This window comes from Schistocerca cancellata, chromosome 10 (assembly GCF_023864275.1).
Source record: "Schistocerca cancellata isolate TAMUIC-IGC-003103 chromosome 10, iqSchCanc2.1, whole genome shotgun sequence".
Taxonomy (NCBI): Eukaryota; Metazoa; Arthropoda; class Insecta; order Orthoptera; family Acrididae; genus Schistocerca; species Schistocerca cancellata.
The window spans coordinates 692,074-708,616 of NC_064635.1; the positions used below are offsets into that span (position 1 = coordinate 692,074).

Sequence of the window (16,543 nt, forward strand, 5' to 3'; positions counted from 1 at the left end):
CTTCGGTGTGTGGCCTTATGCCCCTTCCTACTTTTCCTTCGCACCGGTGTCCTTTAACCCTAGAGAGCCAGCACAGTAGTCAATCTGTGTTGTGGGGTCATTACATACCTTCTCAGTGGAGCCCCCTGACAACAAAGGGATCACTCTTCTGACACCTGGACTCCTACCTCCCCTGCAAACCTAGGAGTGGTCGTTCGTCATTCTGGAGTGTCGGAACTCTTGGCGACAGCTGGATCTTTTAATACTTCTTCTTATGACCTGTGGTCTTCCTTTCTGACACTGACACTCTGGGAGGAGGGCAAGGCTTGCTGACTTACAATCCCTTATTTCTTTTTATTTCACAGCTTGTGCCATTCTCCGGGAACCTCATTTCAGTGGTGCTCACTCACCAGACCTTCACGGGTTCTGTGCTTCCTCTTGGAATCAGCAGCCTGCCCTTTGAGAGCTTCCAGTGGCCTTTCCGCATCAGTCCGTATGGGCATTGTTAGTATATTGATCCCATTTCCTGTCTCGAGAGTTTGGAGGCCCGGGAGAATTGCATTCCACAGGACTCCATATTAAGTGTCCCTATTTTTCTCATCACGAATGGAATCGTGGCATCTGTCGGACCGTCGGTCACCCGTGCTCTGCATGTGGACGATTTACGTATCTGGGCTAGTTCTCATTCGGTGGTCTCTGTGGAGTGATAACTCCAGGGTGCCACCCGTCGCACTTCTGCACGGACACTTTCACACGGTTTTCAATTCTCTCCCCCTAAACCACGGGTTGTGCATTTCTGTTGCCGTACTACGGCCCGTCCCGATCTGGAGCTCTACTTCGACGGCCTTTGCCTGACTGTGGTCCCCCTGTTCCATTTCTTGGGTCGTCTTTCAGACAACAAGCTTACCGTATTTACTCGAATCTGAGCCGCACTTTTTTTCCGGTTTATGTAATCCAAAAAATCGCCTGCAGCTTAGAATCGAGTGCAAAGTAAGTGGAAGTTCTGAAAAATGTTGGTAGGTGCCGCCACAACTAACTTCTGCTGTCGAATATATGTAGCGCTACACAGGCATGCTTTGCAGGCACAAAGATAAATACTGGCTCCAAAACCTCTGCGTCATCAAAAAAAAAAAAAAAAAGAAAATGCCCTGAGTTTCAACCACTTCATTTTCGTACATTATCCAACGAAGTAAATACAAATTCCGTATTGTTCATCTTCGAATGTAGCAGCAATTCAATGTACTCTGAAAATCCGACTGGCAAGACTGTTAGGGATGTTTGTCAATATGGCCAACTCTACGTTCTGAATTTTTTCATACCTGTGAGAAGAGATGGTTGCTAATAGGAACTTTTATGAATTGTGAATCACATGCAGTATTCTCTTCACCACAAGAATAATACGAATATAAACATTTTGCCATGTATTCTTTCATGTTTGCTGCTATCTCATTTAAATCCTGTCTGCCTAATAAACTACGAAACTAGAGTGAGACAACAGCAAACGCGGAAGAATATACATATCGTGTCATGTTTATATTCGTATTATTCTTATGCCAAATAGTGATACAGTCAGAAATGAAGCACGGCAATTGACTAGATTTTTAAATCTGAGATGACTCTAATTTCTGTGGAGAATGTCATGTACTGAAGAGGCGTCTGCAAAGATTTTCAAATGGAGAAAATTTTTCGCTAAACTCTCATTCAGAACATCGTCTATCATATGAAGTCTTCTTGTTGATCATTATCAAAGAAAGCAGCAGTGCAAGTAACAACAAATAGCAGTCTCTTGCGATTGTTTCGCTTATGAGACGATTCCTCTCTTCTTTTATTTATTTTTTAATTGTAAGCGGCGGTACCGTGCACAAAAGCGAGCCGTGCTGTGAGCAGCGACAGACCGTAAACACTCATTATCAGAATGCGACAAACAGTGCACGACACAGTACAGTAATGCATTTTCAGCTTAGAGTGACGTAAACACCTATAACAAAGAGAACGGCACTTAACAGATCAAAGAAAAATAAGCAATCAATTCAAATCGGACGAAGCACGTGAAAAAGGAAGGGTACCAGTATAAATACGGACGGAGCACCTGATGCGTAGCAGTGGCTACCTGGTAAAGCTTAACTGCTAAGTTTACGACTCGAACCAAACTACTGCAGCTGTATCGTCATTCATTATACCTAAATTGTGTCTCATATTACAATGGACCAACTTTGTTTCGATTTGGAGGTGCGGCCTAAAACTTTTCTCTCTCCTCGAATTTTGAGTCTCAAATTTCAGATGCGGCTTAGATTCGGGAAAATATTTTTTCCTCGATTTCGAGTCTCATTTTTCCGGTGCGGCTTAGATTCGAGTGCAGCTTTGATTCAAGTAAATACGGTACTGGGTTGCCACGTATCCACCTACTGATGACTGGCTATTTCTGTAAACTCAGTGTCCTTCGCTTCCTCGCCCACACCTCTCGGGATGCGAACTGTTCGACTCTTCTCCGCTTTCATCGGGCCTCAGTTGTCGCGTCTGGACTAGAGATGGGCAAAACTGTTCTTTTCAGAGATCGGATCAGAACTGTTCATTCCCTGAAATGAATTAGCTCTTTTTCATGACTCACCACTCATTTACAATAGAAAATAAATGGAAGGCACATTGCCCTTTAAACTTGGTTTATTCCAGTACTATACCTGTATTTTGATCTTATTTGATCCAATTTTGAAGTAACACAGATAATGAGTAAGAATTTTGTATTGTTTATTGAAATTTCCACGATATGACAAAGTTTTTGATTATTGATTTATTTTGCAATATCGTGGTTTTTTGGGTGATCGGAAAATGTTGTAACTTGAGATTTACATTAACAATATATTTGGCTATAATGTATTAAAATTTCATTAACCTCATACAAATACATCACAAGCCATATATTTTTAAAGTGAACGTTTCCTTCCGAAGACACCTAAAATCGCAAAATCCATACCAGAATAAGAAAAAATATATATAAATTTGACTGTAAAACGAAAGTGCTGCATATAGCCTTACGCAGAATAAAACAAGGAAAATATTGGTGTATCACATTTTGCAATACGTTTATCGGTTCACTCGTAATTAAAGCGTAAATTCGAGTGTCCATAATAAAAATCCTATAGTAAGAGGAGTCGTCAGGAACCTAATCTGATCAGTTTAAACAAATAAAAATAAAATAAAAACAAATGATGTATACATAACATAATAATGTAATATACATAGCGGTATTACTACGAAGAACAATATCCAGTAGAGACGAACTCCGATGCAGAAGCACTGAGTCGAGCAGGTCGAGCCGCGAGCTGTATTACTGTGTGAGCTAAGACCGCAGAGACCAGAGTGACACCTGAGTTGCTTTGCTCAACGCTCTGGCTAGAGTCGAGAACGGTGGGGTGAGCGTTGAGCGGGCGAGTTCCGAGGGTGGGGGGAGCGGTGAACGGCCACCACTCACCCGCTCCGAGACAAATCGTCCGTTCCCTTGTGAGCAGGTTGTTGCAAGTAGTTCCTATGTTATCCGCTAGGTGGCTCTCTGTCCTGTTGCTCGCATCAACTGCCCAGAGGGCAGGACGTGCGACTGAAACGATCGCCGACAGAATGCGATGCGAAGTTAAGCTGCGCCAGACACTGCACGTGGCAGACGACGCACAGAGACGGCACGGCATATGTGAAACACAAAATCCAATGGGGCACTGCACAATGCAGGCAGCCAAGGTAGAAGCAGGGCAGAGGCCGGCGCTGGCTGTGTTGTGTGGCGTGCACTGTGCTGTGACCAGCAGAGGCGCCGCTGATATGCTCCGTCTCTCTGCCGTGGGAACCGTTTGGAGCTACCGTTCTTTTTTTCTGAATCACTGATTGTTCACTCCTTCGAAAGATTCAACTCTATGAATCAGTACAAGAGCGGATCCCCCATCTCTAGTCTGGACTGTGATCGTCAAGTTTATGGCTCAGCCGCCCTGTCCACACTGCCCTGAGACCATCATCGTGGTAGCCATTTGGCCACTTGTGCCTTTTGCACTGTTCTGTGAATAGTCTTCTTGTTGGCACTGGGTTTCCTATGCCATTGGTGTTTGTTCTTTCCTTCCAGCTTGTTCGGTTGACTTTGTTTGGGTGCCTGGCCACATAGGTATCCCCGGTGATGAACTCACTGATCATCCGGCTGGGGGGGGGGGGGGAGGGGGGGGCCGTGCAGCCACTTACCTCCAGTTCTACGTGACCCCTCCAGGGGTGCATTTGCAACTTTACGTCAAATCCATTTTTGCTCGGTTGCTGGACGATTCCTGAAGGACCGCCCAATGTGTAATAAACTTGGTGCAATCGAGGGGAGCCCCGTACGATGCATTTTTCCCCGCAACTTTCTAGGTGAGCATCTACCGTCCTCTGCCATTTTCGTATCGGCTGTACCGGGTTGACCCACGGTTTTTTCACGCTGTAATGAGGCCCCCTGCTTCTGATTGCACAACTGCCCCTCGTGGCGATCCATAGTTTTTTGACTGCCCCTACCTTTTGGCCCCTCGCATTAAACATGCCCTTCCACCTTTCTCGTCCCGGGTGTCGGCGGATGACCCTCGCTCGATTACATCCGTCCTTATTTTTCTATACCGAAGCTGTCCTCCCGTGTTTAAGTACCTGAATTTCCTGCCACAATTGGAGTCCCTCAGTTTATATTGATGCTGGTTTGGGAGGCATTCGGCTTTGCCTCCACACCAGCCAGATTTTCCCTACCAATTTGTTTTGTCTAATCCTATGTGATGTTTTGTTTCCCTTTTCCAGTGGTTTTGTCCCCACAGTGTCACAATTGTCGTACTGTGTGGGGACCGGGGTGGTCAGCAGCGGTGGTGGCGCCCAGTCGTGCGTAGTGCCCTGGCTTCGTACCTGCTCTCAACCTGTGTCACCTCCCCCCTCCTGTTCTTTGCACTTCCTGTTGCCCCAGCATACCTTTTGCCTCTTTGTTTGCCTGTTTTCCTTTCCAGTTGACTGGACTGTGTTGTTCCTCCCTTAATTTCTGTTACCTGACATTGTGGGACCGATGATCTCGCTGTTTGTCTTCCCCATCCCAACTGACCAGCCAGCCGACCGTTTCACCAAAATGGGAACACAAAGAAAAAAGATACTTTATTTTAAAGTATCACTTAAAATCGTCAGCTTAGTAGTTTGGGTGTTTATCGTAACAGCTCAGTATACCGAACAATCACTAGATAGCAGAGTTAGTTTCTTTTTTTAACTCGGGAAAGATGTTTTTTCGGAAGTTTATGTCAGTGACAGAATTAAGTGCCGCAATCTAATCTTGACGAATAAAACTGGCATTGCATTTATTGAGCTAATATATACAGATTTACTGATTTCACTTTACGTATTAAAATCTTAACGACGTTGCTTTTCTTGTTTCAGTAGGTTTTGTTTATATTCTTCACCAGGAAAACGAAGTAACTAAGTCTGCTTTGTTGTTCGGGTGCCTGCTATTTGATATTTTGGTTCAGTTTTGCGTACGAATGAAAATGTGTAGGAAATGGTTGTCTGTCTGAATACACCAGAAGGACTGAAAGGCAGAAGACTGCGGCCTCGAGACTCCGGTGAAAAATCACAAAGTGAGACTTGCTGCAGCTTGAGAAAGTCGAGCTTTAGCTTGCCCTTTCCAAATTACTTCAGAAAGTCAGGTGCAGTGTTAACGTCGCTCGAGAGTGTCACACACTATCTCACTCCTCGGAACCCTTCACTCGCAGAGTCTTTAAAGTTATTTCTGTGCAATGTAACATCTTAGAAACAGAAATTTTGGTGGGAAGAGGCACAGGCAAGCGAGGTTTTATGCACTGAATCCCAGTTGTCGCTTACTATTTACTGTTTCGCTTATGGAATGCTGTGACCGTAAACAAAGTGCGAAGCTAGAGTTGTGTGTTGTGGGCTGGGTCTTAGTGTCAGATGCTTTTCTCATGGCTAGCTCTATGTGGCTCTCTTCCGTGTTAGTGAAGCAGAGGACTTCTTTCTTAATGTTGCCAAACGTACTAGTGCTTCAGGTGTTGCATACAGCTTAGCTTTATAAGTCGAAAATAAATTCCACTTGTACGAAGCCTCTGGGGCCACTGTAAACAAATATCTGAACGACGCCTGGTTTCTCAGCTTGTTAATAACGAGATCAGTCCGTACGTGGCTCGAGGTGCCGTCCCACAGTGTTAATATTGGCTCTTCAGCAGAAATGTTTGATGAGCACAAAATTAACTCATTTGTAAAGTAGTCGGATGTTTAAAGCTATCTTATATATGCGAGTTCAGTTCTTTAAAGAATGGGAGTTGACTGGTATGTTATTGACTGAAATGGAGCGTCTGTTTTCTGAAACCTTTCTTCTGTAGATTTCCTCATCTTATGATATTCTGTGGTGGGTCTACACACGTATTTAACTCCCATTCCCTGTTTATTCTTATAACATTCCAATTTTGTTTCAATTTGCATTAGTGATGTCTTTGGTAGTCAGTGCCACATCACCTGCAAAGGTGTGTCAGTCGAGTTGAACTCTCCGAGTTTACATCCTAGTGTCCTAGGTGGTGCGTCATTGCATCCACTTATAGCCACCCACTTTCATACTCCTCTGCATATTTCCAATTGTTAGTTCAGTTCGTACATAAATTTTACAGGCAATTTTGTCTCTGTTTCCTTCATTGTCTTCTGATATGATCAAAATCTGGCTAGTATTATGAAATATTCTCATAATTGATTGCTTTATACTAAAAATATCTGCCTACAAAAGTATTAAAACATGGACAAATCCCTGCACGTTTGTCACATACGTGTTACCTGTTTACGTGTCCCTCGAGGACAGCAGTGTGGTACTGACACTGCTCGTAATCGTATCTTTGTATAACCTTACAGATAAATTATGGGTACCATACCTTCTTTGTCTTACTAAAAATAAAAAATAAACTTTGTTATCTGCTGTTAATGTATCATCTTATTTTATAAATAGCTTAAATAGTATAATACAATAATAGTTCATAATAAATCTTTCAGTTTATCCTGTTTAAATAAAATGTACATCGACAACTTTTGTTCACATCATTCATGCCTCTGCTGAGGTCTGTATAAAAGTATTTGTTGTAACTGTCATATGTATCAGTGGCTCTGGATGAGGGACTACTTCAGTGAGTCGCACATTGAGGACTCCTGGAGTTCTGTTGAAGAATACCCAAAGTTTCTTTTGTTACACCTAACCTACTGATCGCATCAATCTCTAAAGCACTCTCACGGTCCTAAAAGTGTTTCTACTTAAAAGTATTATTAATTTTAATGTCTTAACTATATTTGATTTTTACCACTTCTTTAGCATTCTCCACAACACCCAGACAAATTCTTGTTAATTTGAAGTGGATTGTGTGTATCTCAACAAACAGAAAATTATTAACACCTAATTGCATTACATTTCTGTCACCACAATATGTATTTCATCTTTTCATAGCAAGGTATTTTCAGTAGTCTACTGTTAAGCAGGTATTACATGACGATCTGCTGCGAACGGTACTGGTCTGGCACGACAGCCGTCTAGCGGTAGAATGGGTGAATCTGCGAAAAGTAGCACACACATTATCCGTGCACCAGGAAAGAGAGCAGATCTAAACAGCTGTCAATCTGCGCACGTGCACGAGGCAGCGATAATGCACGCGTGCGCGGAAGGGGCTACTGCAATGTTTTTTGCTTGTTATTTGTTTGGTGGCTAGTAGCACATTTTGTATTGGGGGTTTACCGTGGTTTTTTTCCCCAGTAAGTAGGTTTTCACGAATGCAGAGAAAACCATTTTTTTGCCAGTAGACTCTCTTGTACTAGCTGTTTGTGAAAGCATTATTTCTATTGATTACTTCGTATTCTAGAAATGAAATGGAGAGAAGAGGATTTAAGCATCTTAATTCGAGCATATGGCGAGGAAAGGTGTACGTGTGACTCGGCTCTATCACGTCGGTTGGAGAAGGGACCAAACTGAGCGCCCATCAGTCCCTCTGACCTTAGATTAACTAAAACTGATAAAATCTCAAATTAGGAGCGGGAACTACAATGTCCATAAAATGATAAACTAATGACAGGAAGGAAGGAAAAGGGCGGAAGAAGAGGTGAGGGAAAGAAAGCGACTAATGACAGGGGGTGGGAAGGAAGAAGCACAGGAGACAAGAGAGATGCTCAAGACATAACAGACCCCGTAAGGAAAGGAGTGGGAAGGCAGAGGGCCGGGGTGAACCACCGAGCCCAGTTGAAGCCGATCCAGTCGGGACAAAGGAGGGAGCAAGAGGGCCTGCCATCCCCTCTACTCACCAATAAGGTCGAAGGTCCCTCCCTTAAATAAAGCGATAAAAACCCCCATCACGAATAAAACGTAAAGTGAGATCCGCCGCTGAGGCATTGTCAGCTAACACCAGGGGTAGCGAGACTGGAAAGCTAAAAGTCCGTCGTAGGGTGTCTAAGTTGGATCAGTCCAATAAGATGTGAGCCACAGTCAACATCACTTCACGACGACAGAGGGGGGGGGGGGGGGGGGGGTCCTCACGACAGAGGAGACAACCGTGATTCAAAAAAGTATGGCCGATGTGGAGCTGGCATAGGACAACAGAGGCCTTATGAGAGGCCCATAAGGAGGACCGCCACGGAGTTGTAGAATCCTTAATTGCCCTCAGATTGTTTGGCGAAGAAAGAGTAATCCATTCTGCATCCCAAAAGTCCAAAATGTGACGACGAAATGCCGAGCGAAGGTCTATTTCCGGAATGCCAGGAGGTGGCCCGGTAGTAGCTAATTTAGCCAGGCGATCGGCAAGTTCATTGCCAGGAATCCCAACACGGCCTGGGGTCCAAATGAAAAATACCAAGCATCCACGTCGAGCGAGGAAACGAAGGGATTCCTGGATAGCGATGAGCAACCGCTCAATGAGTCACTACAGATAGTGAAGGATAGACCTGAGAGGGGGCGGATACGGTCCAGTACGCGCAAGATGGCTACCAATTGTACAGTAAAAACACTACAGCCATCTGGCAAGGAACAAAGTTCTGTGCATCGCGCATAGGTGTAAGCAAAACCAGTGTGGCCAGCTACTGTGGAGCCATCAGTATAAATCACTTCTGAACCCTGAAAAGAACTGAGGAGACGGGGGAACTGGTGGCAAAGAGCCATCGCAGGGAGCCAGAAAGAGTAATCCATTCTGCATCCCAAAAGTCCAAAACGTGACGACGAAATGCCGAGCGAAGGTCTATTTCCGGAATGCCAGGAGGTGGCCCGGTAGTAGCTAATTTAGCCAGGCGATCGGCAAGTTCATTGCCAGGAATCCCAACACGGCCTGGGGTCCAAATGAAAAATACCAAGCATCCACGTCGAGCGAGGAAACGAAGGGATTCCTGGATAGCGATGAGCAACCGCTCAATGAGTCACTACAGATAGTGAAGGATAGACCTGAGAGGGGGCGGATACGGTCCAGTACGCGCAAGATGGCTACCAATTGTACAGTAAAAACACTACAGCCATCTGGCAAGGAACAAAGTTCTGTGCATCGCGCATAGGTGTAAGCAAAACCAGTGTGGCCAGCTACTGTGGAGCCATCAGTATAAATCACTTCTGAACCCTGAAAAGAACTGAGGAGACGGGGGAACTGGTGGCAAAGAGCCATCGCAGGGACAGAATCCTTTGAATCAATTGAGAGATCGAGGCAGAGCTGCGGCCTTGGGATGCACCACGGAGGGGTGCGTGCATCAGCGGAGTTGAAAGGCTGTAAAGGCAATTGCTGGAGCTCAGAAAAGAGCGACTGAATGCAGAGAGCCATGGTAAGCCTACATCGTGGCCTCCGCTGCGGCAGGGTGATCTCCATGGCTGGATAAAGGGGACCACAATTAGGGTGCTTTGGGGTGCAGCGAAATGTGCGGAGTGCATAAGATATCAGCTATTGCTGGCCCAAAACTCACAGTGGTGGTATCCCGCCTCTGCGAGAAGGCTAAGTACGGGACTAGTCCGGAAGGCACCATTCGCAAGTCAGACCCGACAGTAGTGGATGGGGTCTAGTATATGTAGTGTGAAGGCGACACAGAACCATAGACAGGACTTCCCATAGTCTAAATGAGACTGGACCGACGCTTGATACAATCGTAGGAGAACAGAGCGGTCTGCATCCCAGGAGGTATTGCACAGACACCTAAGAACATTGAAATGTGACCAGCACGTGCTCTTCAGCTGGCGAAGATGAGGGAGGAATGTTAACCGGACATCAAAGACCAGACCCGAGAAGCGAAGGGTGTCCACCACCTCGAGGGGCTGGACATCGAGGAACAGTTCCCGATGGGGATGGACTGTACGGCTACAACGGAAATGCATGACCCGTGTCGTGGCCGCCAAAAACTGAAAGCCATGGGAGAGAGCCCACGAGTGAGCCCGACTGATTGCTCCCTGTACAGGGCGTTCTGCAGCGCCCATTACGGAGGAGGCGAGGTAGACGCAAAGATCGTCAGCATACAAAGAAGGGGACACTGTCGCTCCAACAGCTGTCACCAGACCATTAATGGCTATGAGAAACAGAGGGACGCTCAGCACGGAACCCTGTGGATCCCCATTTTCTTGCCGATGGGGAGACCTATTGGAGGAGCCAACTTGGACCTGAAAAGAGCGACAAGAAAGGAAGTTACGGATAAAAATGGACAGAGTGCCACAGAGACCCCATTCGTGAAGAGATGTGAGGATGTCGTAGCACCAGGTGGTGTCGTAGGCTTTATTCACATCAAGGAGGTGTTGCCGACTCCAGGTGGACCGAGTTATCCACCATAGAGCGGCCACAGCGAAAACCACTTCGAGTTGATGACAAAAGGTCGTGGGATTCAAGGATCCAAAACAGGCGCCAACTCACCTTGCATTCAAGGAGCTTACAGAGGGTGTTAGTAAGGCTAGTTGGACGGTAGCTATCCAGCTAAAGAGGCAACTTGCTTTGACACAAGAACAACAATGCTGTCCTGCCACTGGGTAGGAAAGACTCCCTCATTCCACAGACGGTTGAAGAGGGTCAGTATACGACGGTCGCCATCCACTGAAAAGTGTTGGAGCATTTGGTTATGTATCCGATGTGGTCCAGGAGCCGTGTCAGGACAAATGGCGAGGGCGCTGGGAAATTCGCTTTCGTATACGGCTCCGAGCAGCGAGAAACAAAAGACAAAGGCAGTCTTTCTGAACGCTCTTTCAGGACAAGGAACGTGGGCGGATACTGAGCCGATGCCGAAGCTTGAGCAAAGTGTTGAGCGAAATTTTCTGCTACAAAGTCCGGATTGGTAACAACAACATCGTGCACAGAAATTCCTGTAACCCTGGCGGGAGGACGGTGGCCAAAAATTCGCCTTAGTTTCACCCAGACTTATGAAGTGGGGGTGTGGGATCCAATGGCAGCTACATATTGTTCCCAGCAAATCCATTTCTGAAATTTGATTAGGTAGCGGGCCCGGGCGCAGAGTCGTTCAAAGATCAGTAGAAGGGTGTCGCTCGAAGTGTCGAAGAGCACGGCGGCGGTCTTTTATGGCTGCAGCAATTTTCGGAGTCCACCGAGGGACCATCTTCCGGCGGGGGGAACCTGAAGAAGAAGGGATTGCTGAAACAGCTGCTGAAAGGATGGCGGCAGTCAAAGTCAGAGTAGATTCATCAACACTGTTGTGTGGCAATACAGGGGGGGGGGGGATGGGAGCAGAGGAGAAGGCACCCCAATCAGCCTTAGATATGGCTTACCTGGGAGGGTGACGGAGCGAGACACACTGAAGGAAGGTCAAAACAGTCGGGTAATGGTCGCTGTCACATAAGTCACCGTTGAATGGAGGGAAGAAGACCGGGACTGCAGATGCAGAGGTCAACGGTTGAGAAAGTGCCGTGCGCCACCTTACATGTGTGGGAGCGTCTGTGTTTAGTAAACAGAGGTCAAGCCCTGCCAGAATCAACTGTCCTTCCCAGGGCAGTAGTCGTATGACTACCCCAAAGAGGGTTGTGGGCATTAAAGTCGCCTAATAACAGGAAGGGAGAAAGGAGTCGTCGAAGGAGGGTGGTGAGGGCAAGGGATGTTGGTGGCCTGTCAGGTGGGAGGTAGAGATTACAGATAGTGATCGGAGTGGCCAGATGGGCCCTGACAGCAATTGCTTCCGGAGTGGTACGGAGGGGAACCCACTTACTAACAGTGTCCTTGCGGACCAGGTGCAAACACCACCAGAAGCCTGCAAAGGGCCAATTCGGTTCTGACAGGCAGAGTAGAAGGAAAGAAGGGGCTGCAACTCTGGAAGGTGACGTGAATGTCTATTACAATTCCACTGGAGGATTTTCAAGCTGGAGTCCGAAGTGGAAGCGAGTGTACCGGAGTCAGTCACAACACCGAGTCACTACCCGTCACCGATAAGGATGGGATAATATCCGTATAGGTTGGGTCACACTCTGTTGGTTCATTGTAGGAGGGGAACACTGCACCTCAGGGGGTACCAGAGGGGCCTTGCCCTTGTTCCTACTTCTTCTCTCGGGAAGGAAGAGAGGGGCAGACTTCAACGAGGGCAGGCAAGGAATTACACTGGGCAGTCTTGGCGCCCACCGGCCGCAGATCACACTGCCGATGTGGAGCAGTTGACCTTCGGGGGAGGGGGAGGGGGTGCCACCAGGAAGAGGAGTCCCAGGAGGGAGCTCCAGTACTGGCGGCCACCGAAGGAGGGGAGCACTTCTCAGGAGGGGGAGGGGGAGTGGCACCCGAAGGGGTGGAGGAGGAGGAGGCCGAAGGCATGGGGTGAAGGGGGTGGGGCTGGGAAGAAGAGGGTGTTGGGAGGCAATCATTTCTTTCTGAGTAATATGCATATAACGCCACACAGTGATTTTCTATTTGTATCATAATGCCTTAGCTTATGAAAGTTCATGTTTGTTTTGATTGCATCTCTTGTTTATTTCAGCATGCCAGAAAACAGAAACTAGCAGTGATAGGTGACAAAGTCCGTGCAGTTTTGTCCAGTGCGACAGACGAGGACTGAAAAACTCTGAGTAGCACTTACATACTGTATATTCAAAACTTAAAAAAATAACACAAGTACACCTTTAAGTATTAGTCCTTTCAAGTGCTGCAAATTGCAGTGCATACATTCACAACAACTTTTGAAATGATAGGCTGTGCTATTCTGTGGCTAAAAGCCAGACTCTTAAAAGATTCCCCATTCGCCAGGAAACGCAATGTTACAACCATAACAGGGCGTTTACCGGTATTTCATCAGTGATCTAAGCCGGTATGATCACAAAACATATAAACATATGATTTAATTCTTAGTTTCAAGAATGTGACATAGCCTCTCTCATTACTGTGTCACACTTGCTAAATCTGTCTTCTACCATAAATAGCAGCTTCTCGAAACAGGCCATATCCGTACTCACGAAGTCCTGAAATTCCTGCGGATCTTCGGGCCTCAGTTGTTTCATAAGCAGTGAATATAATCCCCTACCATCATTCCTTCTTTTCAGCCAGGGTTGAACTCGACAACATCTGGCTTTTCGTTTTCATTGTCGTCGACGCTGTCGCACCCTAATAACATGATTTACTACCACTACCAGAGCAATACCTCCAAAAACAAGTGGTTCCTCCATGTGCAAACTGGTGTATAAATGTAAATTTATATATACTTTACACCTGTTAACCAAGTGTCATAATATAAAACTAAATGTTGATTCTGTAATTCAGAACAGTAATAACCTACATAAGAGAATAACAATCGCTTCATAAATAATCATAAAAACAATTTCTTATTAAATAGGAACCTCGAGCTCACATAAATATTTTGAACGAATGACGTTCCAATATGTCACACAACGCCCTTTGTGTTTCGCGATGTAGAACGAATTTTACAAGATATCAGACAGTTCTGTTTGCATTTCGCGCATTATTATCTACTGCACACGTGTTCCACGTATGTCCCGTGTAGATGGTGTAATAGGTGTACGTGAACCAGTACGTAGTTACAGATACGCCTGTTTGGGGCACTGGTGCATAGGTGTACGGATTAGGCACATCGTGTAATAGGGGCTTTAGATGACAGCGTGTAGGCCTACATTGTACTGGTGCTTCTGTTTCGTCGCTGTCTCTGTCCCTGTCCCCCATTTCCACAGCGGGTGGTAACTGGAAAGCTTTCAGCCTACAGGCAGGTTTGCTCTAATAGGTTTCATATCTTTTCAGTACGTGAATGATAACAGGGACATTGTGCCCTACGTAATTTATGATATACGAGAACATAAAAATACACCACTAGCTACTCCACACGCTTTGATAACTGGAACCGTACGTTGACAAACGGAATTGGCTCTGTGGTCTAACCGTCCTCTCTGCACATTCGTTTCAGGCCGCCCAAGAAGGTGGAGGCGACCACACCACCGACACCACCAGCTGCACGGCCATCGCCAACTCGCCGCCGACGGGGGGCGCGCCAAGTACCGCCGGCGCAAGTGAGTGGCGGGGTGGCGGCAGGATCGGGCTCGCACCTGGAGGCAGCGAGTGGGCGACCCGCAGCTCGTCGGAGTCACTACTCCGGTGCTGACACTCTACTCGAGAGGCGTTCCGTGGGAGTGCTCTGCGGGACGCCTCCTACGTGACCGCCCACATTGTCGTGCCTGTCTGTCGACTCTGCCTCGTGCAATTCGATAAATCTGTATAGGCACATAATGTAAAATTAAGTTTGTTGTTTTGTGTCATTTGTATCAATTTTCTTGATGTACGGCTGACCTTAATGCTTTATTTTGTACTAGTTTACTTTAAATTTGTGGAAGACTGCGTATTTATTTGAGCATCTGTAAGTGGTCTGTAGTTAATTTCTGTGAGAATGCACCAGTTGGTGACAGTTTGCAGTAGTGTGTATCTTATATGGTTATCGAATTCTCACATTTCCAAAATGTGCCCCTTTGATGGTATATACTTTTGTTGTAAGTGACAGAATATGGGGAAGAGTGACTGAAGTGAAATAAAGGAGGGGGAAGGGAGGCAATATTTGCAGGCATACTCGAGCATTTGGCATCACTAACTGCATTAATATCAGTCATTAACTATCGTTGCCAGAGTGTACCGGTGGTTTGGGTTTTGTCAGTGACTTCATTAGTTTTTTAAAAGTTGAGATCTCAGTTTTGAGTAACTAACAGTTTTGTGTGGCTTCTCTGTGCAGTCCTGCATTCCAGCTTCACATATCAATTTAGCTACCCTATTTAGTCCACTGTGAAATTATTGTTGCCACAGAATTGACAGTTATTTGTGAACTTGGAACAAACAGAAATGGAATGCTATGTTTAATCATTCCCTTCTGTTCCACCGGAGAGAGTGAGATGTCACAGTGTTTACGGCCTCCTTCTTACCCTTTTTTTGGGGGGGGGGGGGGGGGGGTGCCGTCTGCTGGGTTTCATACGGTTCCCTATAATCACTCGAGATAAATGTCTGGCCAATTCCCGCGCCTAGTGACCTCACCTTGAGGAGGAGGACGCTAAATTCTCACTGTCCCACATGTGCCCTTAACTCATGGTTGTGTACCTGGCAGATGCTGCCAGTATAAAAAGTTCTCATATTTGTCAGTGGTAGCTGTGTAGCAACGTGAAAGATAAAGATGTATACGAACATGTATTGGTATGACTGTACAGAGACTTACCCTGTGCCCAACCCAGACGGTACTCACATAGTAACTACAAGTTTCTGGTAAGTAGCCAACTGAGAGTTACTCTGTTAGTAAATTAAGCTCTATAGTCATTACCTCCTTAGCTTACACCACCATTTTAAATGTTGTATTATCGGCAGTTTCATTACTTTGCATTTTGTAATAAATGCTGTAGTTCTGCGCACTCAGACAATAGCAAAATTACATGTATGTTTATAAACTGACTTTAGTCTAATTACAACAGGAAATAAGGCATTTGTGAATAGAGAGAGATCTTTCAAGTCCTAGAACAATATTAGATGTGTTACCTTCGTGTGTAAATGCAGTTTTTTAGTTACAGATCACAGAAGCCAAGAATTTAGGAAATCTCACAGACACACAGTACCGAAACGTTTGATACAGTTTGAAGGTCTGATAATGTTAGTTTTGAGCAACTCATTCAGAACATCACATGTTAGCGGTGTATTAATTTATATTTGTTAGCACTCAAATCCCTGTTGTTACTGGAAGCGGCTGAGCTGGATATTATATAAAAGCAATTAGTTTAAGATTTAAGAGTATTTAACATCATTCCAGTGTTGTAGAGCTAAATTTCATGCTGATGATTGTTTATTTTTATTGTCTGTTGATCGTAAAATAAAGAATTTTATAACAAACAGTATGTTGAACTCAACAACAAAGCTAAGAATGTGATTTCTCCATAAAACCAGAGCCTGTTGTCATAACAGAACTTCTTGGCTATTCAAAATTTGTGTTTCATGTGGTTGTTAAAAAATCTTAAGGCTAGAGTTTAGAAACTTGTCAGAAAGATCATCTCGTTTCCCCTCATACATGCTGTAACATCAGTATCTAAACGGTGAAAGTTAATATATTTCAAAAGCATCTACATTAGTTGCTGCTAATTGTGCCAGTGATG

At 45.5% G+C, this 16,543-nt stretch overlaps 1 protein-coding gene across 2 annotated transcripts in view; it reads left to right on the forward strand.

Moving 5' to 3' along the window:
- LOC126106906 (ubiquitin carboxyl-terminal hydrolase calypso) overlaps window positions 1-16,278 on the forward strand; it is a 199,011-nt gene extending 182,733 nt beyond the window's left edge. For both annotated transcript variants that reach the window (XM_049913323.1, XM_049913324.1), the window contains one exon: window positions 14,335-16,278. In XM_049913323.1, coding sequence (XP_049769280.1) covers window positions 14,335-14,584 — 250 coding nt within the window. In that variant the 3' untranslated portion in view covers window positions 14,585-16,278. The remainder of the gene's footprint in view (window positions 1-14,334) is intronic.
- Window positions 16,279-16,543: the final 265 nt, after the last annotated feature.